We start from the raw sequence: 27,167 nt of genomic DNA on the forward strand, positions 1-27,167 counted from the left end.
TCCGTTTAGCTTTTGTTAAATACTCTCAATATTGGAAAGTCCACTACCTCAAAACAGTGGCCACTTGTTTTTTAATAGCTCTGTGGATTAGGAAGTTCTTTCTTATGGGAAACTGAAATTTTCCTCTCACTGGGCTACTTTGGTCCCACTGAGTAAAAGTCTCCACGAAGCCTAATCCTTCTTTCATGGAGCAGTTGTCAAAGAATCTGAAAATGGATTCTTTCAGAATATGATTCTCTTAAATCCTATCTTTTTATTGGTATAAATATCCCCAGGTCTTTTCATTTTTCCTTTAGGGGTCCTTTATCTATCTGGTCTTCTTAAAAGATTAATATACATCTTACAGTGAGGTGCCTGGGATGGGCCATGACATCCCAGCTGAGGTCTGACTGTACTTCCTTGCTGTGGACACAATTCTTTTATTAAGGTAGTTCAGTATTGTACTTATTTTAAAAAATCGATTACCACATAATGTTGGCTCATATCAAACTGTCCATAAAACCAACCCCCTGAGTCTTTCATGATACCAGGAGTCTTCCGTCTTCTACTTATATGTTCTTTTTTCCTTTTGGCCTAAGTGCAGGAATTAAGTTTAGCTCTACCATACCCCACCTTAATATTTTTATCCTATCTTTCTAACCTGTCAAGATGCTTTTGAAGTGCTTTTTTATCATCCAGCTTATTAAACCATCCCTCTCAGCTTTGTGTCATTTGCAAACTTAATAAACATTCTATTTGTGTCTTTAACCAAGGCATTGATAGAAATGCTGGGAGAAAACATGAGTAACACAGAAAACCCTGATTCAGGCTTCCAACTGACTTCAAGATTCTCTTGAAAGACTATTAAATCTGTTGCTGCAAATCAGATATATAAAGTCTATGACATCACTCAGCTAGTAAATGATGGACATAACTAGGTCTGGTGAAATTTCTACTTTTGTGAAGCTTTGCTCATTGCTAGGGAACCTGACTTCCTTCTTGGCTTGAAGGATTCAGAAACGTAGCAATTGACTCCAAAATTGTGATGTTGGTTGACAGTGATCACAGTTTCATTTCTGGAATATATTTCCTCTGTTCCCTTTAGAAGTCACACTTGTCGTTGACTAGGTTTCCTTCTTTCATCATTTTCCTGTGTCCTTTTTCAAGAAATGCTCATCAAAGAGCTCCATGTGGAGTCCTATTATTTATTTAGATCCACCTCCTTTTACGCAATCAGTTTCTGATTAGCAGCTGACTCAGCTAACCAACAAGTTGGGGGTATGGATCTCTACGGGGTGTCAAAACCTTACTGGAGTACACGAGATGCCCTTTCGAAGTTCATCCGTCTTTATAGATGGATACGTACGTAGCTGGTGAATGCATATTGGTTGTTTCTCACTGAAGTGTATGTCAATTTCAAAGGGAAACTTTAAAGCGCTTCTCATCAATCCTGGTCCTGCGAAATAACCAAGCTTTTAAGGAACATTGGCTGGAGAAGGTGGCCAATGATTAGCCTCGCCAGGCACCCACAAGTCTTTTGTGGTCATCACTGTGACTCCTTTGATTGTATTAACAGAAGTTATCTTCTATATCAGATCTCTTCCTCGCTTCTTCAGTCTTCTGAAAGACGCAGGTGTTATCAGAGAGCAATGCCTAGCTCTTGGTGTCACACATCTGTTTCAAATGCCACCTCTAGCAATGACTAGGGGGACGTTAAGCCAATGGTTCTCATTTGGTGGTGACTCTGCCCTTGGGGGGAAGGGTTGACAATGTCTGGAGACTTTTTATTGTTACAACTGGGAGGTGCTACTTGTATCCAGCTGGTAGAGGGTGGGGAGTGGAGTGGATTGGGCACTGCTCAACATCCGACAATGCACAAGTCCATCACCACAGCAAAGAATTATGTATCTGACCCCAAATGGCAAGAGCGCTGCTGTTGGGAAACCTGCTTTGAGAAAATAACCTTTCTGAGCCGTGGTTCCCTTTCCCATACAATGAGGGTAACAGTGGTCCAGGGCGGCGTCGTGAGGATGATAGACGGCACTGCACTTAGAACATACACCATGATGATGGGCACAAAGCCAGCATCAAGAAACGGTGATTATTTTCTTTATTATTACCAGGCATTATATTGGTTACTTCCTAAGATGTTATTAGCTTAACAGTAAAACAGTAGTTCATTTACTCCACAAATTTTTTTCTTTGAGCACTTTCTATACACTAGGCACTGATCTAGCTACTGCAAATAGATTTGTTAAAAGGGAAAAAAGATAACACACTCTGCCTTCGGGAAGCTAATTACTTGACCCAGGCCCTGGGAGGGTCAAGTATTGTATCCAAGGGTTCAGCACTGATGAGGGGCAGAGCCTGGATTCAAATACCACCAGCTGCTACACACTGAGGGTTTGTGCCTCCCCAAATTAATATGTTGAAATCTTAACCCCCAATGTGATGACAGCAGGGGCTGGATCTGGGATTAGATCACGAGGGTGGAGCCCTCTGGAATGAGTTTAGTGCCCTTCTAAGAGAGACAGGAGAGAGCTTGCTTCTCTCCCCATCATGTGAGGACACAATGAGAAGACTGCTGTCTGTAAACTAGGACGTGGGCCCTCACCAGACACCCTACCTGCTGCGACCTTGACCTCGAACTTTCCAGCCTTCAGAACGGTGAGAAGTAAATGTCTGTTGCTTAAGCCGCCTAGTCTGAGCTGACTAAGACACCATCTCTGTCTGATTTCAGAGTCTACATGCATTCTACTCCATTATCATCAGACACCCGCTTTTAGGAAAACCAGACGGGAAGGTCTGTGAGGAGGGCAGATCTCACGTAGCATCACCATCCACATCCCTCACTCTGCAGGATACGTCTGCTGAGTGGTGACATGCTTTTTGTTTCTTTTCTCTTCTATTCTCTACGAAGTTAACAAATATTTATTGAGCACTTGCTCCTTGTTAGGATACAGTAGCACTAGGAGATGCTGCCTTGCTTGCAGATGGCTCCGGGGCTGGTATGGATGAGAGTCAGTCTTGGCTAGAAGTCTCGTGTGGGACCTGCAGCAGCACCTTAACTTGCCCTTAAGTGCATGAGGTCATGAAGCCACCTCATGTCGGGATTGTGTCCTTACAGCTGTCTGTGTTTCTTTATGTAACTCATCACGTGCACAGTTAGCTTATTTGCACAGCAATATTTTCCTTTGGTGAACAGAAAACTCTGGGTGTAAAACTCACACGTCTGAGATTCATGCTATGCTTTAGGTTGACACAGATTTCCAGCACAGTAAATTCTTAATTATTACAGAGGATTTGCCTTCACGATGCTATTTGTTCATGACCTTGAAGGTCCATGCCTCATTGCATATTGTAATTTTGCTGAAGTGTCAATTTAATCACCTGACCCGGAATACTGATGAACAAGAGAGTGTTCCTCATAGTGAGAGAATCTGGCAATCACCCAACACTCCTGTCAAAGTTGACTTTGTGAGATTCATGAAAGAAATAAAGCCCATTGTTTCAAATATGTTCATGGTGGGTGTTACTTTAGGAATATCATAGTGCAGTGTCTTTAGGAATATCATACTGTCATAGTGTAGGGTTTGTTTTGATGGAATCGTTACAACCCTGAAGGAACACTTAAAATTTCCAATTATTCTTGGGGGCTTCCCTGGTAGCACAGTGGTTAAGAATCTGCCTGCCAATGCAGGCAACATGGGTTCCAGCCCTGGTCCAGGAAGATCCCACATACCACGGAGCAACTAAGCCCATGTGCCACAACTACTGAGCCTGCGCTCTAGAGCCCGTGAACCACAACTACTGAAGCCCATGTGCCTAGACCCTGTGCTCTGCAACAAGAGAAGCCACCGCAATAAGAAGCCTGTGCACTGCAAAGAAGAGTAGTCCCCACTCTCTGAAACTACAGAAAGCCTGCACACAGCAACGAAGACCCAGTGCAGCCAATAAAATAAAATAAAATAAAATAAAATAAAATAAAATAAAATAAAATAAAATAAAATTTCCAATTCTTAACTGAATTGTGGAATGCACATGGCATTTGGGCATTCACCAGCGTCTCAGGGTCCATGCTTTATGGATGCCAAGGCTCTACTCCACTAAATATATTGGCATATATAAATAAATTATAATGGCATCTCGACTTTCAGCTACATTCCTTCTAGACCTTGACCCTTAATGACAAGTTCTTTTGATCTGTTTAACTGTGGACTCTCGTCAGAGAGACCCAGCTTCAGACCCATTACCACCTATTAGTTGAGTAACTTTGGCAAACTGACCGTCCTCAGCTTTAGTTTCCTCCTCTGTAAAATGAGGATAATAATCATAGGTCTTGCTTCATGGGATGGTTGTGACATTAAGTTGTCACATTTACACATGGAAGACAAATTTAGCACAGTGCCTAAAACAGCAGGTGGCCCAGAGGTCTGGCCCTCTTTCCTTTTCTGATTCCACCAACCAGCTGAGCTATTGTCACTACCTCTGCCTTCCGTGCTGAGGATGTGGCCCTTTCCTGTGGGGTCCTACCTACAACTCTGTTTGCCTGCTTTCTTGCCTGATGTGTTCCTGGTTCTAAGTCCTGGAATACTTTTTGCTCTTGGCTACTTTCTGACATGGGATGTAGGGCTTATCCCTCAACTAGTCAACCTCTGCTGCCCAAATCTTCTTCTTCTGCTTTTCTCTTTCATTCCTAAGTCAACCATCACAGAGGCTACAGCACAATAGTTAGGAACAGAGACCCAGGTATCTTATCTGACTGCCCAGGTCCAAGTTTTGATTCTACCACTTATTAAGCAGGTGGCCTTGGCACGTTATTTAACCTCCTGGTGCCTCAGTCTTCTCATCTGTAAAATGGAGGTGACCATCTTGATTATCTCACGGAATTGTTAGGAAGATTAAATGAGTTCATGTGCCTGAAGTGCTTAAAATGGAGCTTGGCCCATAGAAAATCCTATATAAGTATATATCATTGTCATTTTTTATTATAGGTTGGGTCCCCTGTTCTCGTCACTATCTGCTAACTCCCCCACCCCCATCTTTTAAAATGAGTGCTTTTAACAATTAATAACATTCTGATCACAGAGTCACTTCCTCCTTGGCTGGCATGTTACCCACCATCTTACTATCTCCGTTTTGGGTTCACGACATACATTCTCTCAGAAAAAAAATTCATTGGCTTTACATTAATCATTTAAAGATACTTAACCAATCACATCTGTATTTAATCTAGACAGCTCTGACCTGCAGCAAAGAGAAGGGCCAGGGTGGCTCTTAAGTTCACAGTCACACACAGAGGAGGATACTCTGCCACTATTTCCCCATCCCCTTAGCCTCCCAGTTTGCAAATAATATCAGGTATCTTTCTCGAGAGTGAGAGGAAGAGAGAAGCATGTTGATGTGCTTAGAGTAGGAGTGTGGGCAGTAGGTGGAGATCTTGAATAAACCAGTGAACAGATTCTAAATCAAGAAGCCGGGAGCAGATACTTGGCTTCACACGAGTTTCAGTTTGTCACACGCCAAATAACATGGGTTTCATCACCAGCACTGACTTAGAAGTCTCAGACACCAATCACAGTGTATTTCAAAGGTGAATTAGCAGCTACAGAGAATGACATGAGCAATTTACCCCAAATTCTTACCTATCACTTTTCCTAGAAAGAGCGACTTGGGAGCATTGAACAGGGTGTCGGATGAGCTTGGCAGGTGGTAACTCACAGAAGGATAGTGATCCAGCTGCAGGAAGAAAACAAGAGACACTTAGAAGAATGTCACCATCCTTCGCTGGACTCAGAGCTCCCCGGGGGGATGACATCACTCTTTGCACCTCAGTTTCTGGATCTCATTCCATCAGTGCTGACTCTGAAATACCAGCCTGAGAAAATGGGAAGTCCGTCCCTTCCTTCATTGGCGTTATTGGATAACACGTTGAGCTCGCTAAGTGAAGACCCTTTATGAATTGTTCTCCAGCTTACGCACATTTTCTGTGGATAGTTTACCTGCTGGATTAAGATCCTCGCCCATTTTAATAGCGTGAGATCTGCTTGATCTATCCAATCTCTAGTATTGACCTCTGAGACAGAAAACACTGCATCTATAGTGATGGAGTTTCTTTCGGATCGTCTCACTGCACTGTTTTCTTCACCGTTTGGTACTATCAACTTACACGCCACTAATGAGTTCCAGAATATATATATGTTCAAGTATGAATACGTATGAATATGTAATTCAAACGCTGAGATTCAGATTTCATAGTTCTCTTGATTATCAAAACGAGGGTGATTTCTCCTTCCTGACACAGGGCAGGGATGTCGGAGCCCGGAAGGGACAAAGACACCTTTGCATAAGGCAAGGGTGGATCAGAAGGAAACACCGCACCCCTATCCAGCAGGGCCTTCCCGTGGGAACTGCGTACAAGAAGCTACTTGCTGAAGGCAGCTGCACGGACTCCAGAAACTAGATCCACTCCTGGGTGCTGGCTCATGATGGGCCAAGACCAGCAAAGCTGCAGGAAGGAGGCCTGCTCCTGGGGAGGAGAGGGCGGCAGGAAGCACGTGCGGCGAGCTAAACTCACTCGTCAAGAGGAGAATGAGCTGCTTTGAGGAATGGTGGTTAATTATTAATGACTACCTACACCTGAATCTTGAGACTGCTTACTCGAAACCTAGAGGTTACTGAATACTCAATATTGAGTCAGAGTCATCACATCTCAGGAATTTTGGGAGTTTTGACCTACAGAACTGGTACTGTAAGTTTTTTGGGGCATGGGAGTATCTGATAGCACTGTGATAAAAGTCCAAAAAACATGATTAAAGCAAACATTGGCATGTTTGATTATAACTATGAAAAGCTTCCTACAATTTCAAGTGCATTGTTAACAAAACACTTATTCTGGCCAGAGACTCTTAAATATTTTACTACTTTATAGCAGTTTTTCTGGAGCAAAGGTGACTATTTCTGCTGCTAAATGTGAACTAGCTGCTTTGGTGCCATCTGGTGGCGTATATGGGTAACTGCTGTGGTCCATCCACTTCTACCTCTTGTCAAAAGGCTTCCTGAAAGCGCCGATATGTCAATAATTAGTAAGCTACCCTACTATGCTTCACAGTGATGATCTCCCTCAAATACTTCTTATAATTTAATCTATTTTGTTAAATAGTTAAAAAATGGATACAAACAACATATGTTCATTATAGAGAAAATCAGATTTGCAGAAAAAATTTAATGTTAATTTTTTATGTCCATTCTTCTAATTTTTTACAAAAATTGGATGGAACCCACCTACACATATTGTTTTGCATTTGCATTTACTTTTTGTTACTTAACAACGTAATCTGGGACTCCTTTTGTGTCAATAAACATACAACTAAATCATCCCTTGTAATGAATGAGGGATGTACCATTTTATGGTTATATGGTACCCGGTCTTTAAAAAACAGAAAATTTCTCTGTTTAGACTTTTAGATTTCTTGTGCCTTTGGGCCCAGTACTGTGCTGAGCACATAGCAGCTCCTCAATAAGCACATAGCAGCTCCTCAATAAAAACGTGCTGACATTCGTTCATGCAAAGCTTTGCACAGTGGGCCCAGGTGAAATCAGTGCTCAGAGGTGGCCTGATCCACACAACAGAATTACCTTTCTTTTCCTGAATTGCTTCCAGGAACCCAGACCAGACAGAGTTGGCTTTTGGGCACATTTTATATTATATGTTATTTTTACTGAGCTCATGTAAAATAAAATCCCTAGTTTGTCTCCATAGATTACTTTCAGCTCTTCCCCTTCCTCTGTACATGCAGTTGATGACATGAACCAAAAGCTAAAATTTACATGTATTATAGTAAAAATTATTTTGTTTGTTTTGAAGCATAGTAACAGCCTACTCAAAAGTTTTTGAATCTTGATTCTGTCCTATGTGATCCTGCCTGTTTTTTTTTTTTTGTCTTTCAGTTATATATATATATATTTTAAGAACTTTTATTGAGATACAGTTAACATACAATAAACTGCATATATTTAGAGTGTATAATTTGGTATTTTTTTTCTTATTAGTAATGTATACATGGCAATCCCAATCCCCCAATTCATTTATTCTTGCCTGGTTTTGATTTATCAATAAACATCATGAACACTCCTGAGTCTCAATTCATCAATAAGCTCATTGATGAAAAAATGTCGGGCAGGAATCTAAATGGGCAATGATCTATGATTCTAATTCAAGTTACTTCTTCAGTTAGGAAAATCTTTTGTAGCAACTGACATGGAAAATATAACACATGATGAAGATACACAGGAAGGACTTAATGTTCACAAGATTAAACTCTCGTGTCTGTGGCAATTCTGTAATAAAAGAGGAAAGCAGGAGGCAGAGCTAAGGGGAAAGAGGAGTCTGCTTGACTTTTTCCTTATCTATCTCTCACACTGCGTCCAGCTTTGCGCTGAGAAGGAAGGATGTGGGTGGGGTTGTGGGGACAGGAGCTGAAGTGGAGAGGATGGTGGGAAAGGGACCAGCAGTTCTAGGACCTTGAAAATGTGATTCAATCAAGGATCCTGGACTCTCTGGGGCCACGAGCCATGGGATGCAGGTGTCTTCTAGAGACTGAAAAAGGCAAGGAAATAGATTCTCCCCTCAGAGCCTCGGGGTCGGGGGAAGCCAGCCCCGCCAGCATCTGGGCATCAGCTCAGGGATACTAACTTTGGATGTCTGGCCTCCAAAACCTTAAGATAATAAATCGGTGTTATCGTAAATTTGTGGTAAGTTTTTGTAGCAGCAATAGAACACTAACACAGGAAATTAAGAAAAAGAGAGAGTAGCACAGACATATATATACTACCAACGGTAAAATAGATAGCCAGTGGGAAGTTGTTGTATAACAAAGGGAGTCCAACTCGAGGATGGAAGATGCCTTAGAGGACTGGGGCGGGGAGGGTGGGGGGGACTCGGGGCGGGGAGTCAAGGAAGGGAGGGAATACGGGGATATGTGTATAAAAACAGTTGATTGAACTTGGTGTACCCCCAAGAAAATAATAAATAAATAAATAAAATTAAAAAAAAAAATAGAACACTAACACAGGAAATTAAGAAAAAGAGCCTGTGCCACCAACACCATGACTGAACATCACCTTCTCCAGGCTTGGTTCTCAAATAACAACTCTAGCCCTGCTCCACTCTTCCTGCCTCCCAGACAAAGGTTGCTGAGCTGTCCGATTCCTGAATAGCCCCTGCTTTTTGAGAGCACAAATCCTGCTTTCCGGAGTACTCCCAACACAAGCCCTGTCCTCTTCCTGCCTCTCTCCCAGTGATACCCTCATCGTGGCCCCTGGGTTGTGAGTCTCTTTGTGCCAATAATCAATCCATTGCCTCCTGGCTCCAATTCACCCTTCAATATCCGCTCGATGATAAATGTGAATTCCCTTAACCTCCTTCAAAGTGAGCGGGATGTTGAACTTTCCCAGTAGAGGGCCCTGGAGGGAAGAAGGGGCTTCTGGAAATTTCCAGTGCTGACTTGGGGGCGGGGAGGGAGGGGAGGGTCTGCTTAGGGTGTGAGGCCTGCCTGAACCACAGGCCCAGAGCGGGATCCCTCTGTGACCCTACAGTCTGGTGACCATCTGTCTCCATTGGAAACCAGAGCCCCTGTGCAGCCCTGCACGACCTGCACGCTCTGAAGCCTCCTGCCTGTGGTCACACACACACACACACACACACACACACACACACACTCTGGGTACCTGCACTCCAGAGACTGGCCTTTTGCTGGTCTGACGACCTCAGACTAGCTCCAGCCCTGCCAGACCAGAACTTCTCTGCTCTCTGGGGGTGGGGGTGGGAAACAGAGTTTTTCCCATGACGTCTGGAACTCCCAAGCTGGTCCTTCCGTGGGTCTCTTCCCTCAGCCCTGGATGCTTCTAGCAAACTCTATAGGGGTTTCCTTGTATCTTGGAGTTTTCCTTTATTGCAGTTAATTCTTATATCAAAAACCCATGTTTAGCCTACTGCGTGGTTTCTGCCTCCTGTTTCGACCCAGGCATCTACACCAGGAAAAGGAGGACGCACGTATTAAGCAACGACTGTGTGCAAGTCTTTGTGCCAGGCTTTCACATCTTACCTCGTTTAACAGATATTGAATAGCGTTCTTTGCTTTGATGTTACAAAAAGCATCCAAACACAGGAAAGGAGTAAGTGGCAGGATTGACATTCCAACCCAGCTACCCTTGGCCGTGAAGACAATGATAGGCTGCATGGGATAGTCTCCGGAACCAGCCCTGCTGGCTCAACCAGGGAAGGAAGAGATCAGCTACATTTTACGTAAGAAAACGTATTAAATCAGATAAGGCAAGTACAGCTCAACCTGCAAAGCCTCAGGATGCGTCACGTGATACCATTTCACTTATATTACCATTTCACTTATATTACCAGATGGCTGCCACTCTTCCAACGAACCCTGGTGCATTTGTCATGGTCAAGCCTAATAATTTCAAGGGAATTTCTTTGGGGTCCACGTGAGCTATTTTGCTGTACATTTAGCTGGTGGTCATTTCCCCGGCAGTTAAGAGGCAATAAGAGATTGTATAATAGAGGCTTATCAAAATTAAAGACTGTGACACCATGTGCCCCAGGACACCTGACGGGGACGCCCATTTGTTCGACATCATTCTGCCTCAGGCTGGGGATCGTGTCTCACATGCTGAGTTCAGAGCTTTAATGTCGTTCAGGTGTTATTTTGTGATTTCAGTTCATTTCCATTTCAAGCCACAGTTTGTCTTGGCAGAGTTTGAAGGGATTTCCTCAGCCTGCTTATGTTTTAGGGCTGAAATAGAGGAGGCCAGCAAGGAGGAGAGAAGGAAGACTGAGGCACGTGGACACCCCTCACCATCCGAGGACCCGGCCCCACGTCTGGAGATGAAGGGACGTGGTACGCTGCCCTGAAGACACATTTCCGGGGCTCTGGAAAAGGGCCCGGGATTTCGTTTCCTAATCCCTAATTTTGGGTAATACTTGGAATCAGCTTAGAAACATTGAATTCAGAACGTACCATCTTCATGGGTGTTTTATTTCAAGTTGATGCTAAAGGTTAAACACGGGCAAAAGCCAATGTGAACGGAAGTGAGGGATGAGAGACAACCGTCAGCCAGTCTCATCTGTTCTCCAACCCGAACCACCCCTTCCAGCCTGAAACGCAGATGGACTTTACAGGAGAGAGAGTTTGAAGAGCAGAGGCCATATCTTTCTCTCCCATCTTATTCTCCATCCCATTTGCATGTCTGCAGATGGGGGTTCCGCAAGTCCCAGACCATTCACACCTGAGAACGGGAAAGAGCAAGACTGACCCCAGCATCAAGGGTAAATTCATGTGAATGTTTCCACCTCTTCCTGATTCCACGTCGCTTTGTTCCTCTTAATGTAGAGGACAGAGAGGAAACATAGATTCAAGCCGGAGACTGAAAAGCAGAGTTCGTTGTGGGTCTGCCACCTGTTACAGGGTCCCTTGCCTTGACAGCGACTCTGTGAGGACGGGCCCGCCCCACCCACCTCTCACCCTCTGGGAGTCAGCACAGGGCCGACAGGCACAGGCTTGTGAAACCCTGAGCCGCGGGCTAGGAAGGCAGAGGGAAGATACTGAACTTCGGAGCCCAGGGGATGGCACCTCACCTCTGCGCTTCTGGCTCTTTCTTTTCTGCCAGATTATCTAGTAAATCTCCTGGTCCATTTATGACCTGCATGAAATGGGCCTGTATCATCTTAGATGCTCACTTAACATTTAGTGAATGAGCCATGTTCACGTGTGTGTGTGTGTGTGTGTGTGTGTGTGTATTTAGGATATGGAAACCCAAGCTTTTACTTCCACTGAAACGTCTGCTCTCAGAGGAGAAGAGCTCTAGGGATGGCCCAGCTGACTGAAGCCCGCACAGCATGTCATGGCCGTCGGGTTTGGGTGAATCAGCCTGATGCCGCCTGGAAGGCTCCATCCTGGACGCTGGCTGGTGGCGAGTCTGGGATTTGAATCTTTATCCTCTGGGAAACTCTCTGCTTCTCCGGGAGCCGTGAGCTCAGCACAACCCACTCCTGGGACCACCTGGCTGAGAAGCACTAGTGCATTGCTGTGGGGCCAGCACACCAGCCTCTTCCCGCCTGTACTGCCAGGACACAGGCCCGTCCTTCCAATTCCAGGGGCAACCAAGGATGCCGATGGTAGATGGCCACCTGGGAGGTAACGGTGACGTCTACCTTATTTTGGTTTTGGCTTAAATGGCTCAGGAGACCTGCTGTTTTATAGATACTGAAAGAGAAGAAAGAGGCCAAGAAACACTCTCCCCTGTAACAGAACCATGAAATAAACCAGAAATAGTCAAGCTTTCATTCTTGGGAGAGCGATGAACGCCCATAGTGGAGGTGCCTGAAGGTGTTCCCTGGTGCCCCTCTGTGAATGAATCATGAGTCACCTGCAGGTGGACCAGCCAGGGAGCCTCTGCTGCTTCGGGGTGGATGAAATGGCCCCGAGGTGAGTAGAGGGGAGGCAGCATCTTCCTAGGGGAGGAGAGGAAAGAGCAGCAGTCTTCCCTGCCTCCTGCCCTCTGCTCTGACCCTACTCAACTTCTCAGCCCTTGGACCACTGTGTTCTCTGGAACACGCGCCCTTTGGGCTGTGTCCTTTGCTTGGCAAGCTCTTCCGCTCTCCCGTCACCAAACACAATGAATGAATTAGCTCTTGTTATGGGAATGTTATCTAACCCATTCACTTTATTACTGGCCTCAAGCCTCCTTGCAGACCCCTGATGAGCTGGGCTCAACCACGTAGGGGACTTTCATTTAACAAGTGAATTTTCAGCAAGGCTAGAGATAGTGATGCCTAGAACCAAAGCAGACGTATCCACCTCCTCGCCCCCCTTCTCTTCAGCCTGTGCCTGGGTCTGGGGTCCTCCTACTCTAAGACCAAGGAAAAGAGACTTTGCTTCCACATCTAGGAAAGATCCAGCTGAATCCACAGAATTTCTAGGATGGAGAACAGCTTGCAAATGGGAGCTGGAGGCTCTCTTCAAATCTAAATCATCTGGCTAAGAAAATGCAAAAGGGAGGAAAAGTGGCTGTTCTTTCTTCTGCTCACCCTAAGAAGACCTGGTTTGATAGGACCAGGAGGGTGGGAAGGACTCTGAGTCTTCTTGCTGTCCTTGCCAGGGTCACTAGGGAACTCGGCTTGACTTCCAGCGTAGGACAGGAGGGTGGTCTGGGGGAGTAAGGGCGGGCTGGGAGACTGGTCCTGGCTCTGCTGCTGAACAGCTGGGTGAGGACACATCACAAAGATTCTCTGGACCTGTTTCCTCATTTGTAAAACAAGGAGGTTGAACCAGGAAATACTTCAGATTTCTTTGATTGAAAATGTTTTGCTACTATGGGCCTAAGTACTCAGATCTGGGGAAACTGAGACACCCAAGTCCACGGAGTCAGCGCTAGCTATTCGATTTAATACACATTACTCTATGCAAGACACCAGGCTAAGTGTCGTTACAAAAAACATTATCTTTGGGCTTCCTAGGTGGCGCAGTGGTTAAGAATCCACCTGCCCATGCAGAGGAAATGGGTTCGATCCCTGCTCCAGGAAGATCCCACATGGTGCGGAGCAACTAAGCCCGTGTGCCACAGCTATTGAGTCTGTGCTTTAGAGCCCATGAGCCACAACTATTGAGCCCATGTGCTGCAACTACTGAAGCCCATGCACCTAGAACCCGTGCTCCGCAATAAGAGAAGCCACGGCAATGAGGAGCTCGCACACCACAACAAAGAGTAGTCCCCACTCATCGCAACTAAAGAAAGCCTGTGCACAGCAAAAAAAAAAAAAAAAAAAGGCCCAACACAGCCAGTAAAATAAATAAATTAATTAAAAAAAAAAAGAAAAAGAAAAAACATTATATTCCCAGGTGCCTGGGGCTTTGAGCAGAATATCCTGTTAAGACTCAGCTCCAGGGCATCACCTGTAATGTGTTCCGTCAGCACGTTGTTCCCCTGCAGCCAATCCTAGTGATGGATGGAGGGCGGGAAGGAGAGGCACTGCCCTGGAGACCAGGCAGAGTTTTCTCACTTTCTGTCCTGAGACCCAGGCCACGGACCAGGAGCTGTCTCTGCCACAGGCACTTGCACATCTTAGCAAATGTGCTCCCAACATTCATCCTGAGGACATGTTTACAAAAAGGACAGGTTCATCAGGGATGTTCAAGCAGAGAGGGGCCTTAGAAAGAGCTACTGTATCACCTTTTCCCCACAAATGTAGAGGAGGAAGCAGGGTACCAAGGGAGAGGGAGTGACTTGCCCCAGTTCACAGACTGGAAGGGGCTGGGTTGGCCTTGAACCAATATTAAACTCACAAGGAATGCTCTTTTCCAGAAATGGTTAAGGCTTGAGAAATAAAGGATTTAAGGGACAGATCTTTCTTCCTGTACATGTGCACAATTTCTCTTTCAGAGATGTCAGGAGTTTTCATCTACGGCCTGAGAAGCAGTTTTAAAACGAGAGGTATTATGAGTATGTGCCACTATTGTCATCGCACCTTCATCATTATGGAAATGGAATCAGTACAACATATTTTGCCTGATGAGGTCTAGTGCAGTTGAAATCCTGTGGTATTGATGCAGTTAAAAGAATTAGTGAGCCCATCAGGCGATTTATGTTTTATGTAAAAAATTTCTCAAAATAGTAAAAAGAAAAAAATTAGTTTTCAAATGTGAATCTACTTTCCCTAGTCTAATACTCCACCTACTGGAAAAACACTGAATACTATTTAAAGTAAAAGTGTTTAAAAAAGAAAACTGATTTTGTATCAATAAATCTGTATAATATTTATAAATATCAAAGGATGACAGGAGAAATTCTCATTTCATATCTGATATAGCGTTTTTTAAATAGAGTTCGTTTCGAAGACTTTTATAGCAGGAAGGGCCCAAATGCCGTACAATTTTTTCAAAGAACCCGGTCAGAGCATATTTAGGGTTTTCAGGTCTGTCTTTTGACCTGCACATGAGAATTCAGAATATGGTGATAAACATTAAAAATCAACATCTGAACCAGTACCTAGTAAGTATGCTTCCGATTCCCTTCTTAGAGATCTAGTGTGAGAATAGCTCATATGCTTTTACGTTTAAAATCACTTTAATAGCTATCAAATTTAATGATTACACATAGTGCTTCAGATAACAATTAACACAATTAGCATCAATTACATCATTTCGTGTGATAAATTTTCCTGAAAAGCTCAAGGTAGAACACATTTTGATAAACTGTAAAACGACTTTCTAGGAATAAGGAAAAACAAATCACTAGGTGGAAAAAGGGAGGAGGAAGACAAAGAAGAGGAGTAAAAAGTAAGATTAGGAATGGCCAATTCTGAAAATAGATATTAACAAATATAACGTTGCTAAAATTATATAATGTGATGGCTACATCTTCTATTAATTAAATGAAAAGAATAAAGAAACAGGAGTGAGAACAGTCAAGAGACAATGTCGACATGACACGTGATTGGGGCCTTCTCTGTTTCAGTCTTGATGGGCTTCTGTCATCTTGGTTTGTTCAGCACATGTTTTCAGGGTTTGTTTATATAAATTGGGTTCCTGGCAAACTCCTGGGTGAGGTGTGTGGGGGAAGTCTGAACAAAGCCATCAACAAACACGATTTGTTAGAACCGTCTGTCTAGTGCGCCTACGGACAGGGAGACCGTTGTAGGCTGGTGTGTGTGATGTATTGCTGTCCCGTCGTTTGTCTGCTGAGGCTGGGATGGTCTGAGTGGAGCTGCTCTGATTGTCAAGTTCGCAACGGGGGCCCTGGCTGTGACTGGTCCAGACACAAGGACTTTTTGAAGATGAGCCCCTCACTGAAGTACACGATTAGACAAATCTTCAGAAGTGAGCAGGTTGGCTGCGTCACCTGGAGGCATCTGCCGGTGTGCGCTCCTGAGAAAGTTACACCTGTCCAGCCCCCAGGCCACCTGGGCACAGGTGGATGACTGTCACAGGGTGACCTGACGGCTCAGGGGGCTTCCCTGCAGGAGGAGGGATGTTTGGCATAAGCTTCAAATTCCCCCTCTCACCATATCTCCTAGGCACGTCTCTTAGTAAATGACATGACTCCTCACACCTCCTAATGCCACACAAAGACTTTTGAGCGATTCTGCTGTGCAGCCACCGTGTGCAGGGAAGCTGAAGATGGGCCCAAGGAGATGTATTCAGCTGGGAACATCTCACTACGTTTCAGTGGGGGAGGGATAAATTAGGAGTCTGGGATTAGTAGATACACAGACTACTATACATAAAATAGATAATCCACAAGGCCCTACTGCATAGCACAGGGGATTATATTCAATATCTTGTAATAACTTATCATGGAAAAGAATCTGAAAAAGAATATATACATATGTATGTATAACTGAATCACTTTCATGTCCACCTGAAACTAACACAACATTCTAATCTAAGAACATGGTATGTCCCTCCACCTGTTTGTGTCGTCTTTGATTTCTTTCATCAGTGTCTTAAAGTTTTCTTCATCCAGATCTTTTGCCTCCTTGGGCAGGTTTATTCCTAAGTATTTTATACTTTTTGTTGCAATGGTAAATGGGAGAGTTTCCTTAATTTCTCTTTCTGCTCTTCCATTGTTAGTGTATAGGAATGCAAGAGATTTCTGTGCATTAATTTTGTATCCTGCAACTTTACTAAATTCATCAATTAGTGCTAGCAGTTTTCTGGTAGTCTTTAGGGTTTTCTATGTATAATATCATGTCATCTGCAAAGAGTGACAATTTTACTTCTTCTTTTCCAATTTGGATTCCTTTTATTTCATTTTCTTCTCTGATTGCTGCGGCTAAAACTTCCAAAACTATGTTGAATAATAGTGGTGAGAGTGGACACCCTTGTCTTGTTCCTGTTCTAAGAGGGAATTCTTTCAGTTTTTCCCCATTTAGAATGATGTTGGCTTTTGGTTTGTCATATATGGCTTTTATTATGTTGAGGTAATTTCCTTCTATGCCCATTTTCTGGAGAGTTTTTATCATAAATAGATGTTGAATTTTGTCAAAAGCTTTCTCTGCATCTATTGAGATTATCATATGGTTTTTATCCTTCAATTTGTTGATATGATGTATCACGTTGATTGATTTGCGTATATTGAAGAATCCTTGCATCCCAGGGATAAACCCCACTTGATCATGGTGTATGACCTTTTTAATGTGCTGTTGGATTCTGTTAGCTAGTATTTTGTTGAGGATTTTTGCATTTATATTCATCAGTGATATTGGTCTGTAATTTTCTTTTTTTGTGACATCTTTGCCTGATGGTGGCCTCATAGAATGAGTTTGGGAGTGTTCCTCCTTCTGCTATATTTTGGAAGAGTTTGAGAAGGATAGGTGTTAGCTCTTCTCTAAATGTTTGATAGAATTCGCTTGTGAATGCATCTGGCCCTGGGCTTAACACAACATTCTAAATCGACTATACTTCAACAAAATAAAAAAAAAAGGGTAGCACGTTTTGCATATCTGGTGATGTCTGGCAGGGACTGGTGATGATTCTAAGTTGGGTCGGACGTTGGATTCAATGGCACATAAAGACCATTCCAATTCTAAAATTATTCTAAGCAAATATAACTAAAGTTTGCAATTCACATTGTTGTTTATAAGGAAGAGCTGGAAGAGATCTGTGACAATCGTCTTTGTTCTCACATCTAGGGAAGGAGGTGGAAAAAGATATTGTCATGCTCAGATCTGGGGAAACTGAGACACCCAAGACCATGAAGTCACTGGTAGCTATTCGATTTAACACATATTACTCTGTGTAAGACACCAGGCTAAGTGTCATTGGGAAGAACATTTCGTGGCTTCCTACAATTCTAGGACTCCCTGTCATTAGAGCGTAATCTGGTGTTCGTTATTTTTAAAGAAATGAACCTGCAATTTCTATCGCTGTCAGTCCCCTAACCCTAAAAGCTAATGACTTTCCTAAGTAAATGGCATTCATTGGTCAGTGGTTCTTCTCCAGATGATGTTTAAAACACGGAGAGAAAATTTAAGTGCTGCATGTCTAATCAGACTAAGGTTAAGGGCTTTACGGTTCTAAACCCATGTAACGAAACAGCGTTTTCTTCCTTTTTGGCTAGTCTTCTAGGTTTAAAGGTTTTGCTCAAATCGTGACTGTGGAATGATTCTTATATGTGGGATGTTTAAGTAAAGCGACCCCAGGTGCTTTTGCTTTATTGATCTTTTTAAGGCACTGGCTTCAGTATTTAAATGAGTTTGAGTTTGTTTCTTTAATGGTCTTTCAGTAAAGATTAGGTCAACCTGGTTCCTTCTGCAATCATGACACTGTAATGGCAGAAAAAGACTAATAAAAAAAATGAACTCATTTTATGTGGTTGAAAAGGTTACATTTCTATTGATTTTAACTGTAATATAGTTAAAGTCCTTGATATTAAGAAAACTCAGCAAACACATTCTTTTTCATTCAGTGGTTCTATCGATATTACTTTGCCATAAGGTTTTGGCAGCAATAACAATATTCAGGATGGAGTATAAAAATTGGCAATTATCAGAGGACTGATAACCACATCCTTTAAATTCTGTTCCAGGTGAAAGAGTGTAAAGGTGTATGAAGAAAATCGTTAAACACAGAGTGACTTCAGAATGTGGGGTAAATGCCATGGGTCTAACAGTCCGATTTTATGACCAGTTCTGCTGGCTTTACAGAACGTGGTACGGCTCGGCCCCCTGGAAACACTATAGTTTTTTAAGGCTATGTTTGGAGCCTGTTCCCAGAAGTGGGGAGGGGTGGAAGAATTTAGTAGAGATGGTGAGGAATGGGAAATAGAAAAGACTGGGGAAATGAGATAAGTCTAAGGAGAGCATCCACTTCTCCTGTGACCCAGCCGTACGTTCATGCATGTGTGTGTGTGTGTGTTAAAGCTATAACTAAATGGACCAAGATAATTCTCAGCTGGGAATCCTGTTATATTTAGCTCTGGACTTGGAACCCCTATTCAAATCTACTCCAGAAAAGGCTTGGGTGAATCTGCGGATCTTGAACCTCATCGTGACCCCAGACCCAGTCTGTACTCTGCCCAAGTCCCGGCTCTTAATTAATCAATCTTCTAGAGAAGGTTTGGTTCTTGACATGCTGCCTGGGTTCCTGTGACAATCTTGGGAAGAAAGAATATGTGGCTGAAAGGATTTGGGAGAAGGAGGAAACGTACAAAGAATATCCCCCCAAAGTTTGGCCCTCTTCCTCCTCCTCTTCCATGTCATCATCACCCGTGTAGCATCTAACATTTCTTGAAAGTCAACTCCAGGTCAGATCCCACCTTAGGTACTTTACACATATTATTTCACTGAATCTGCCAATAATCCCGTGGGCACAGACTCTCATTCACCCCATTTTACAGTCGAGGAAACCGAGGCACCGGGATGAAGTTACGTTGCCTAAAAAGACACACAGCTCCTGAGAGGTATAGCCCAGAGGTCTGTGGGCCTGCGGAGTCTGAGCTTCTCCACCGTGTCTGCCTGGATCCTGTGCTGTTGCAAAGCTAGGCTGGCAGGATGCCCACAGCAGCTGTACAGAATACTCCTGGGGACGAGTGGAAGGCGGGGGCACCCCAGCGTTGCCTCTGCCTGGTGTCCTCCCAGCCCCCATCTGCTACCTCTGCCTTCGTGGATCTTCTGATTTACAAGCCCCGACCGTCTGCATCCTTCTCTGGTTGCGGGATGGGTTTCAGCGATGACCTCAACGTCGGAGGTCAGAGGCTACAGAAAACTCTCTGCCCTTTCACGGCTGGCACCTCCATGCATCTGTGGTGTTCGCGGTGGGGGTCTAGCACGCGAGCACAGAGGCTAGGGGGCCGATAATCCAGACCTCAGCATCACTGTCCCGGGGGAAGCGGGGGCTCCTGTCTGTCTGTCCTCCAGTCTAACTCCTGCTGCTGGCCTGGGTGACAACACAGAGGCGATGCTTGAGGGGGAGGCAGTATCTGCTCAGTGGCTGTAGTTACTCTCTTCCTTCCCCTTCCCTTTGATGCTCTTTCTCCATCTTCACTTTTGAACCACCAGCTCAGACCCTCGCTGCTATCCATGAAGGTTTTTTATCATCCCCTCCAGCGTTCAGATCACATTTCCTCATCTCAAAGATGTTCGAGTAGGGCTAATGCTTTCAGGTCGCTAGCGATGACGGAAGAATGCAAATCAAATGCACCTCAGGAAGCAGAAAGAACCTGGGTGCCCTCACATGCAGCGTGTGTGCTCAGAACCCATCCTTCAGAGAGGCGAGTCACTCATTTATCCAGTCACTCAGCAGACACTTTCCTCAGGCTCTCCAGGGCCCAGAGCTCAGAGACAGAGCTGTGAGAAGTACAGGTGGGAGTGAAATCCCTTTGAACACGTCGTCAAGCTCCCATTTATATAAGCAACACCAAGCCCCATGGCCATCCGAGTATTTCACATTGGATGCAAATGACCCACGTTGCAACCCTTGACGCTGCATTAGATGAGCGTGTGGTAGAAGTCTCACCCAAGCTAGTTTCACATGGCAGTTTTCCCTTCCCCACGCTCAGCACTGGTTCTGGCTAATGACCACTAGAGGGCATCTTAGCACTAGCTCAGGACCCGCTCCAGGCCACTCACTCCAGGCCACACTCAGTCCCTGTGCGGACCCTTTACTGAGTAGAAGGGCAGCCTGTAACCCTTCAGAACCTCAGACTGCACATGGAGATACACTGATGTGAGACAGGAACCTGCTTTCAGTTTCCTGTGCATGAGAAATGCCACTCTGCCTATTGTGCTAAAAAATAGCTTTGAGAATTACCATCTTTGAGAGTGATTTTCGGGTACTGCAGATGGATATAACAATATAATGCCTCACAGATTGGACTTTATAGTTTTCATGCCAGACAAAATAGAAATCCGGGAACCTTATCTTCTTTCTTGAGAGATGATTTATGGACTTAATGTGCTTGGAGGGGAAAAATGAACTCTCCAACCTTGGGCTTATAAGCTCTGGCTGCATTCTGGAGGAGAAAAGAGAGAACTGACATCTCAAACCCTAAACCGGATCAGAAATTGCATTGCCACTGCTTTCCCACTGAGCTGTAAGAAATGTAAAGCGAAGTAAACACATTTTTCTGGAGTGTTGGGATGGAGGTCCTGTCTAGCCTCCGAGCGCATAATTCATTTGCAGATGAAATTGCTTTAGAAAAGAAATGAAAAACTTGGAAGTGTTGACATATCCATTATGAGTCTTTTTCTGTTTTGGATCAGATGAGTTTGATGGGTTGAACTTATTTTTTCCTTCGGTTCCTCTCTGTAATTTATATGGATCACAGAAGAGCAAATACTGGATCCCTGTGGTAAAAAATAAGTCTGATAATATGGTCCTTCCGCCCCTCGTGGAAATGTTGAGGCACAGTTCAAATGCCTCCCTCAGTCTCCTCTGATCCATTCGTCCCAGACCCAGGATGATTAATTTCCTCCCCTTTTCTGTGCTTCCTCAGCACAAGTTCATACTTCAAGTGGCTCCTGGTTCATGTCCGTGTGACTGATGGTCTCTCCTGCTGGACTGTGGCTCCTGGAGGTACCAGCCACGCTACCTGCTGTGCAGGTACCAGGTGCTGAGGACTCGCTCCCTGGGTTGAACTGCAAATCGATGAAACAGGAACCTTGGTCCTGAAGGCCCTGTTGAAAATGACCTGATAGCTGCTCTCTTACTTTTTGCTTTTAAGAAAGAGAAGGGACTTGGGAAGGAAGGAAGGGAAGTAGCATTAATCAGACCACAGAATATGCTGAATATTTTCACGTAAATTTTCATTTAACACACACACAAGCCTCATTCAGAGTGGTAGCCTTATTCCCATTCTACAAATAAGTAAACAGAGAGTTTGATAACTTGCCAGATAATACAGAGCTAGGAAGAGGAGGAATCTGTCAATAAGGACCTTTAAATATTTATGTCTTAGTAACAACTCCTGAATTTAACAATCCCAATCCATGGGGGTCTCTGTTTAGACTCAGACCATCCTCAAAGGGAAATCTTGCTTCACGTGCTATGGCCTTATTACCAGCCCAGACTCATAATACTCTCTTCTGCTAGGTCCTTGTCTATTATTTACACACTGATTGGGAGACCAACGTGTTAAGTCTCTTCCAGAGGAGAATTAGGTGGAATGAGCTTCTGTTATCTGAAGGAATGTCTGTCGAGGGTGTGTACAGCTTTTCTCTCCTCCCAGAATATAAGCTCCTTGAGGGTAAAAGATGTGTTTCGTCCATTTCCCCTGCTCCACCAACTTGTCATGATCTATCTGGATTTCTTTCATGTAATAGGTACACAGCAAACATTTGTTCTCCTCCATGTATACTCAAAGAAGTTGAGTTAATTTTTTTTTATGTGTGACACATGCCATTTTTTAAAAATTTAAGCTTATTTATTTATTTCTTTATTGGCTGTGTTGGGTCTTCCTTGCTGCTCATGGGCTTTCTGTAGTAGTGGTGAGCAGGGGCTACTGTTCCTTGTGGTGCGTGGGCTTCTCATTGCAATGGCTTCTCTTGTTGTGGAGCAGGGGCTCTAGGCACGCAGGCTCAATAGTTGTGGCACACGGGCTTAGTTGCTCCGTGGCACGTGGGATCTTTCCAGACCAGCAATGGAACCTGTGTCCCTTGCATTGGCAGGTGGATTCTTAACCACTGCGCCACCAGGGAAGTCCCATGAAGGTGAGTTAATTTTAATTGCATTCATAAGTAGGCTTATGGGATGGTATTGATGACCACCTGTTGTTACCCAAGTCAGGCTTAGGGAATGATTGCTGTTCAGAATTTCCCATCATGCCATGGGCTGAGTGGTGGACAAGAGTAAGAGATAATGTCAAGTAGATGTCATTGGGTTAAATTCTTAGTGATCCTCAAATGGTTTAATCTTTAAAAAATGCACTGTTAATAGAACATCCCACAATCACCTTGAGAACATTTTGTCTTGAGCAGCATCCTCATCTGCATCCCTGCTGCATACCTCAGAACTGTGACCTTACATGGGGGGTGCCCAGACCACTAAGCATAGAGATGGTCTCAGTTTAAAGCTGCAGGTCAGGCTGAATGCGCAGCGGGGGGTGGGGCAGAGAGAAGGGGAGGAATCCTTGATACAACTGATGGTGGTGTATTTCATTTCTCTTTTTTTGGAGACACTTCACCAAACAGTCCTACTTTCTGTTCAGAATTAAGTAAGGAAAACTTGCTAAAATACCCTTCCATAGGACAAGCACCTAAAACTGAACGACACAAAGCTAATGAGATCATGAGGTTTTTGAGGTGTGTCTCGATTGTGAATAGGCTTCTCTGGATACAAGGAAACACTGAGAACAAAACAAAGCGAACTCTGACTCACGTACTGACCAAATTAATGGGCAAGTTTTCAACAGACACATCCCTGTCTCTTCTCTTCCCAAGTATCTTCTGTAGAATTATGCCATTGTAATGATATGAGAAACGAAGAAAACATTGACCTATGCCCTCCACAGAATTAAACATCTGAGTCAGTCTTCCACGAAAGCAGGAAGCGAAGCAGTAATACAGTTGCTGAAAACCCCAGCCGAGAGCCAGTGCATGGGTCAGAGTGCTCCCGGAGGGAAGGATTAGAGACGCCAGAGGGCTCATCGCTACTCCTACAAGCACCTCCCTCTGTCAAGCACGCCTGCAGTGCACACCTGAGGCTGTGAACCCTTCACCAAGAGGAGAGAAACACTGATTTAGCCAAAGGGAAGACATTACAGGAAATGTAATTGCAGAGCAGGGCCTTAGACTAGGGAGGTCAACTGCCTTCATTTGTTTTGACATCCCTAAAAAGATTTAATGCTTCCAAACAGTGTTATTTCCTTTAATAAAGGCTTGAACAACCTCTGATATTAAAATTTTCAGTTGTGTTTACAGCTATACACTTCTTAGTATTGTTTGTTATTGGAAGAAAGTTCAAGGGTAATAAAAGACCACATTTTTAAATAAATCATCTGAGCCTCGGCATCTAATTTCAGGCCAGGCTCCACACTAGCTCAGGAAAGAAAGATGCTCTGATGGAAGGACCGGAGGTTACATCCATGCTTCCGGGACAGCTGATGTGGAGCTTTTCATGTGGCACAAACACTGGTCTGAAAGTTGGAGTGCTTATTTCTTTTTCACTTAGAAATGTTGTGATTTTATGACCTCCAGCAAATCTCAATAGGGCTTTTCTTTTAAAAAATGTGTTTTCCCCCCATTACATTAAGTTACTTTTTTTCTAAGGAGACTACCATGTAGTTTTGTATTTCAAAAAATGAATATACCTGTTCATCAACTGCAGTAGGCTGCATGTTGTATTTCTTGTCCAGCGCACACACTATTCATGGTTTGTTTTAAAGGCTGTGTGGCACTGGTTTTTTTTTCAACACTGAGGTCATATTGCATGTACTTTCCTATACCTTTTCATTTGTTATCTAACAACACTTTGTAGCCATTGTGCTAAGTCAGTTTTCCAATGTAGGTGGATATAATTGAAGACGGGTCCTCTATAGCCTCTGACCAGACCACTTAATCCATGGTCAATTTAAACACCAGTTAAATCACAGTGTTTACAGTCTGGGCTTGGGAATCAGACAGACCTGGGTTTGTACCTCAACTCTACCCACTACTGACATTTCTGAGCCTCTGTTTCATCATCTGTAAAATGGGAATAATGGTACTTACCTCACAGGAGCATGATTTACATAAAGCATAGCCTGTAAAGAACTAAGACAGAAACTGGTGCACTCAAATGTTGATTGTTTTTACTACTGCTACTCCTCAAACTACTTTACTAGTGTTATTATTATTGCCTTAATAAGGTTTTCCTGTATTAGGTTGAAGTGGAACTCCTGGCATCCTTGTTAATATTCTTGAGAAAAGTCATTTAAACCAAATCATCTTTATAAGCAGACTCTGCAATTTTTAAGGCACTTGCTCCATCAACCTCCTTTCCTAGAGCTTTTACATGCACGTTTCACCTCCCAGCTGCAGGTGGCATCCTCTGAGCCATGTGGAAGGCTATCTTATTACCTCCTAGGTTGTTCTCTGCACCATCCTGTCTCCAAACACAACACAGGTCAAAAGAGTTTATCAGAGAAGCACGCTACTATCTCCCACTGCTACCCTAATCGACTTCAAACACTAACCGCCCAAAAGACTTACTTTTATTTAAAACTCTTAAAAATTTTCAAAAGTTTATAAGGCAAACTGGCAGGGGTGAGTCAGGGTTTCTCAACGGCTCTCAAAGGCGACAAAGAGGCAATGGGTGTGGACTTCCTAGGTGGCGCAGTGGTAAAGAATCCGCCTGCCAATGCAGGAGACACAGGTTCGAGCCCTGCCCTGGGAAGATTCCACGTGCCACGGAGCAACTAAGCCTATGCGCCACAACTATTGAGCCTGTGCTCTGGAGCCCGTGAGCCGCAACTACTGAGCCCATGTGCCACAACTACTGAAGCCCACATGCCAGGGCCCATGCTCCACAACAAGAGAAGCCACTACAATGAGGAGCCTGCGCACCACAATGAAGAGTAGCCCCCGCTCTCAGCAACTAGAGAAAGCCCAGAAAGCCCGTGTGCATCAGCGAAGACCCAGCACAGCCAATAAATAAATAAATTTATAAAAAAAAAAAAAAAAAGAGGCAATGGGTGAGTGGTGACCAGCCCTGGGAAAAGGGGTCTGGCTATATGGGTTCTAGATAGGAGTCTGTCTCTCGTGATTACTGGGACCTTATCAGTCACCTGGATGTCCTCAGTCTCTGTTTTCTCGGCTCTTTAATGGGCTGATCGTACCAGCTGTTCCCAGCTGATAAGGCTGAGCATGTCAAACGAGGATATGCGTGGAAGTGTTTTGAGCGCCACTAGCATGATTAGTCAGGCCCTTCCGGTACAGAGAGACTTTCTCCTGGTTTGAGGTTACCTGAAACACCTTACAGGTGAACAGTTCTCCACATACAGAGAGTGGTGCCCCCCTGACCATCAATATTTCATGTCAATTAACATACGTGGCTGCCCTATAAGTCCATAATCGAAGTACTTATCATTTTACTGCTAATAAAATTCCTCCAATAATTTTTCATTGTTGTTGCAATCTATTTTACTTATTTATTTTTGACCTACAAAAAACTGTACCTAATTAATGTATTCGACTTGATGTGTCTGGAGTTAATCATATACCCATGAAACCATCACCACAATCTAGGAACTTTTTTTTGTTACAGTAGCTAATATAGCTCCAATTAATACATAAATTTAGTACCTTGAAGCAGAGTACTGCCATAAAAGAAACCTAAAGTTTGTAGCATTGGTCCTGTGGTATGGATATTAGAGGTTGGAATGATGGACAATAATCATATACAAGAAAATGTTTTCTAAAACTGTCACCGACATAACCTGGAAGGGAGACTAAGTGCCTATGACCTGTGGCTTTAGGGAAAGTGCATTGAAAGACCCAGAGTGGCCACAGGTATTAGCGGTTTCCTGCTGCCTATGTCAAGGAAGAGATGAGTTCAGAAAGGAATTGGCCAGTTTCCAAACATCAATGAAAGGCAACAGAGAAAAGTCCAAAAACTTAGAGCCTCATACCAGAGAGTAAGAAATAAAACTGAAAAAAGCTTTGACCAACAAAGGTACGTTAAGATTTTCAGCTCAGCAAACTGACTCAGCCCCATGGGTGAAGTTAAAATTAAGAGTTTTTACCTTCCCCCCCACCTAAGCCTTTTGTTTCAGATGGCCTCAAGGTAGTTGCCATGACCCTGAGAGAGAGGCATGGGTCCCTGGAAGCAAATGATTATGTCCGTCCAAGAACCATGTCTAGGAAAGAAGGTAGGACGTATCTACTGGTACATGAGACTGACCGGAAGCGGATAGATGAGAAGCTCACTCAGGTTTTGAAGGCAGTGTGTTGGCAAAGAAACCACAGGTCTGGTCTACGAAGGCTTGTGAGTATAAAGCAATCCTCAGTGCAACTGACACCTGCAGGAAACAGTCCCTGGAAGCGGCACAGCTTCAAGCAATGCACTGACACCAACACTCAGTTCAGAGGAGAGCCAAGGAGAGCCATGCAAATAATGGACAGGAATTTGGCCTATTCAAGGTACTACAGCTACGGCCAAGGGCGGCAGCAGGGGTCCTCAGAGTGTCTACCCAGCATGATT

General features: G+C 44.0%; 1 protein-coding gene across 1 annotated transcript in view; it reads right to left on the reverse strand.

The window, feature by feature from the left end:
* Positions 1-27,167, reverse strand: part of CNTNAP2 (contactin associated protein 2) — a 2,049,865-nt gene that overhangs the window by 122,334 nt on the left and 1,900,364 nt on the right. Inside the window, exon 21 of the mRNA XM_057731238.1 lies at positions 5,625-5,718. Coding sequence (XP_057587221.1) covers positions 5,625-5,718 — 94 coding nt within the window. The remainder of the gene's footprint in view (positions 1-5,624; positions 5,719-27,167) is intronic.

This window comes from Hippopotamus amphibius, chromosome 4, assembly GCF_030028045.1.
Source record: "Hippopotamus amphibius kiboko isolate mHipAmp2 chromosome 4, mHipAmp2.hap2, whole genome shotgun sequence".
Taxonomy (NCBI): domain Eukaryota; kingdom Metazoa; phylum Chordata; class Mammalia; order Artiodactyla; family Hippopotamidae; genus Hippopotamus; species Hippopotamus amphibius.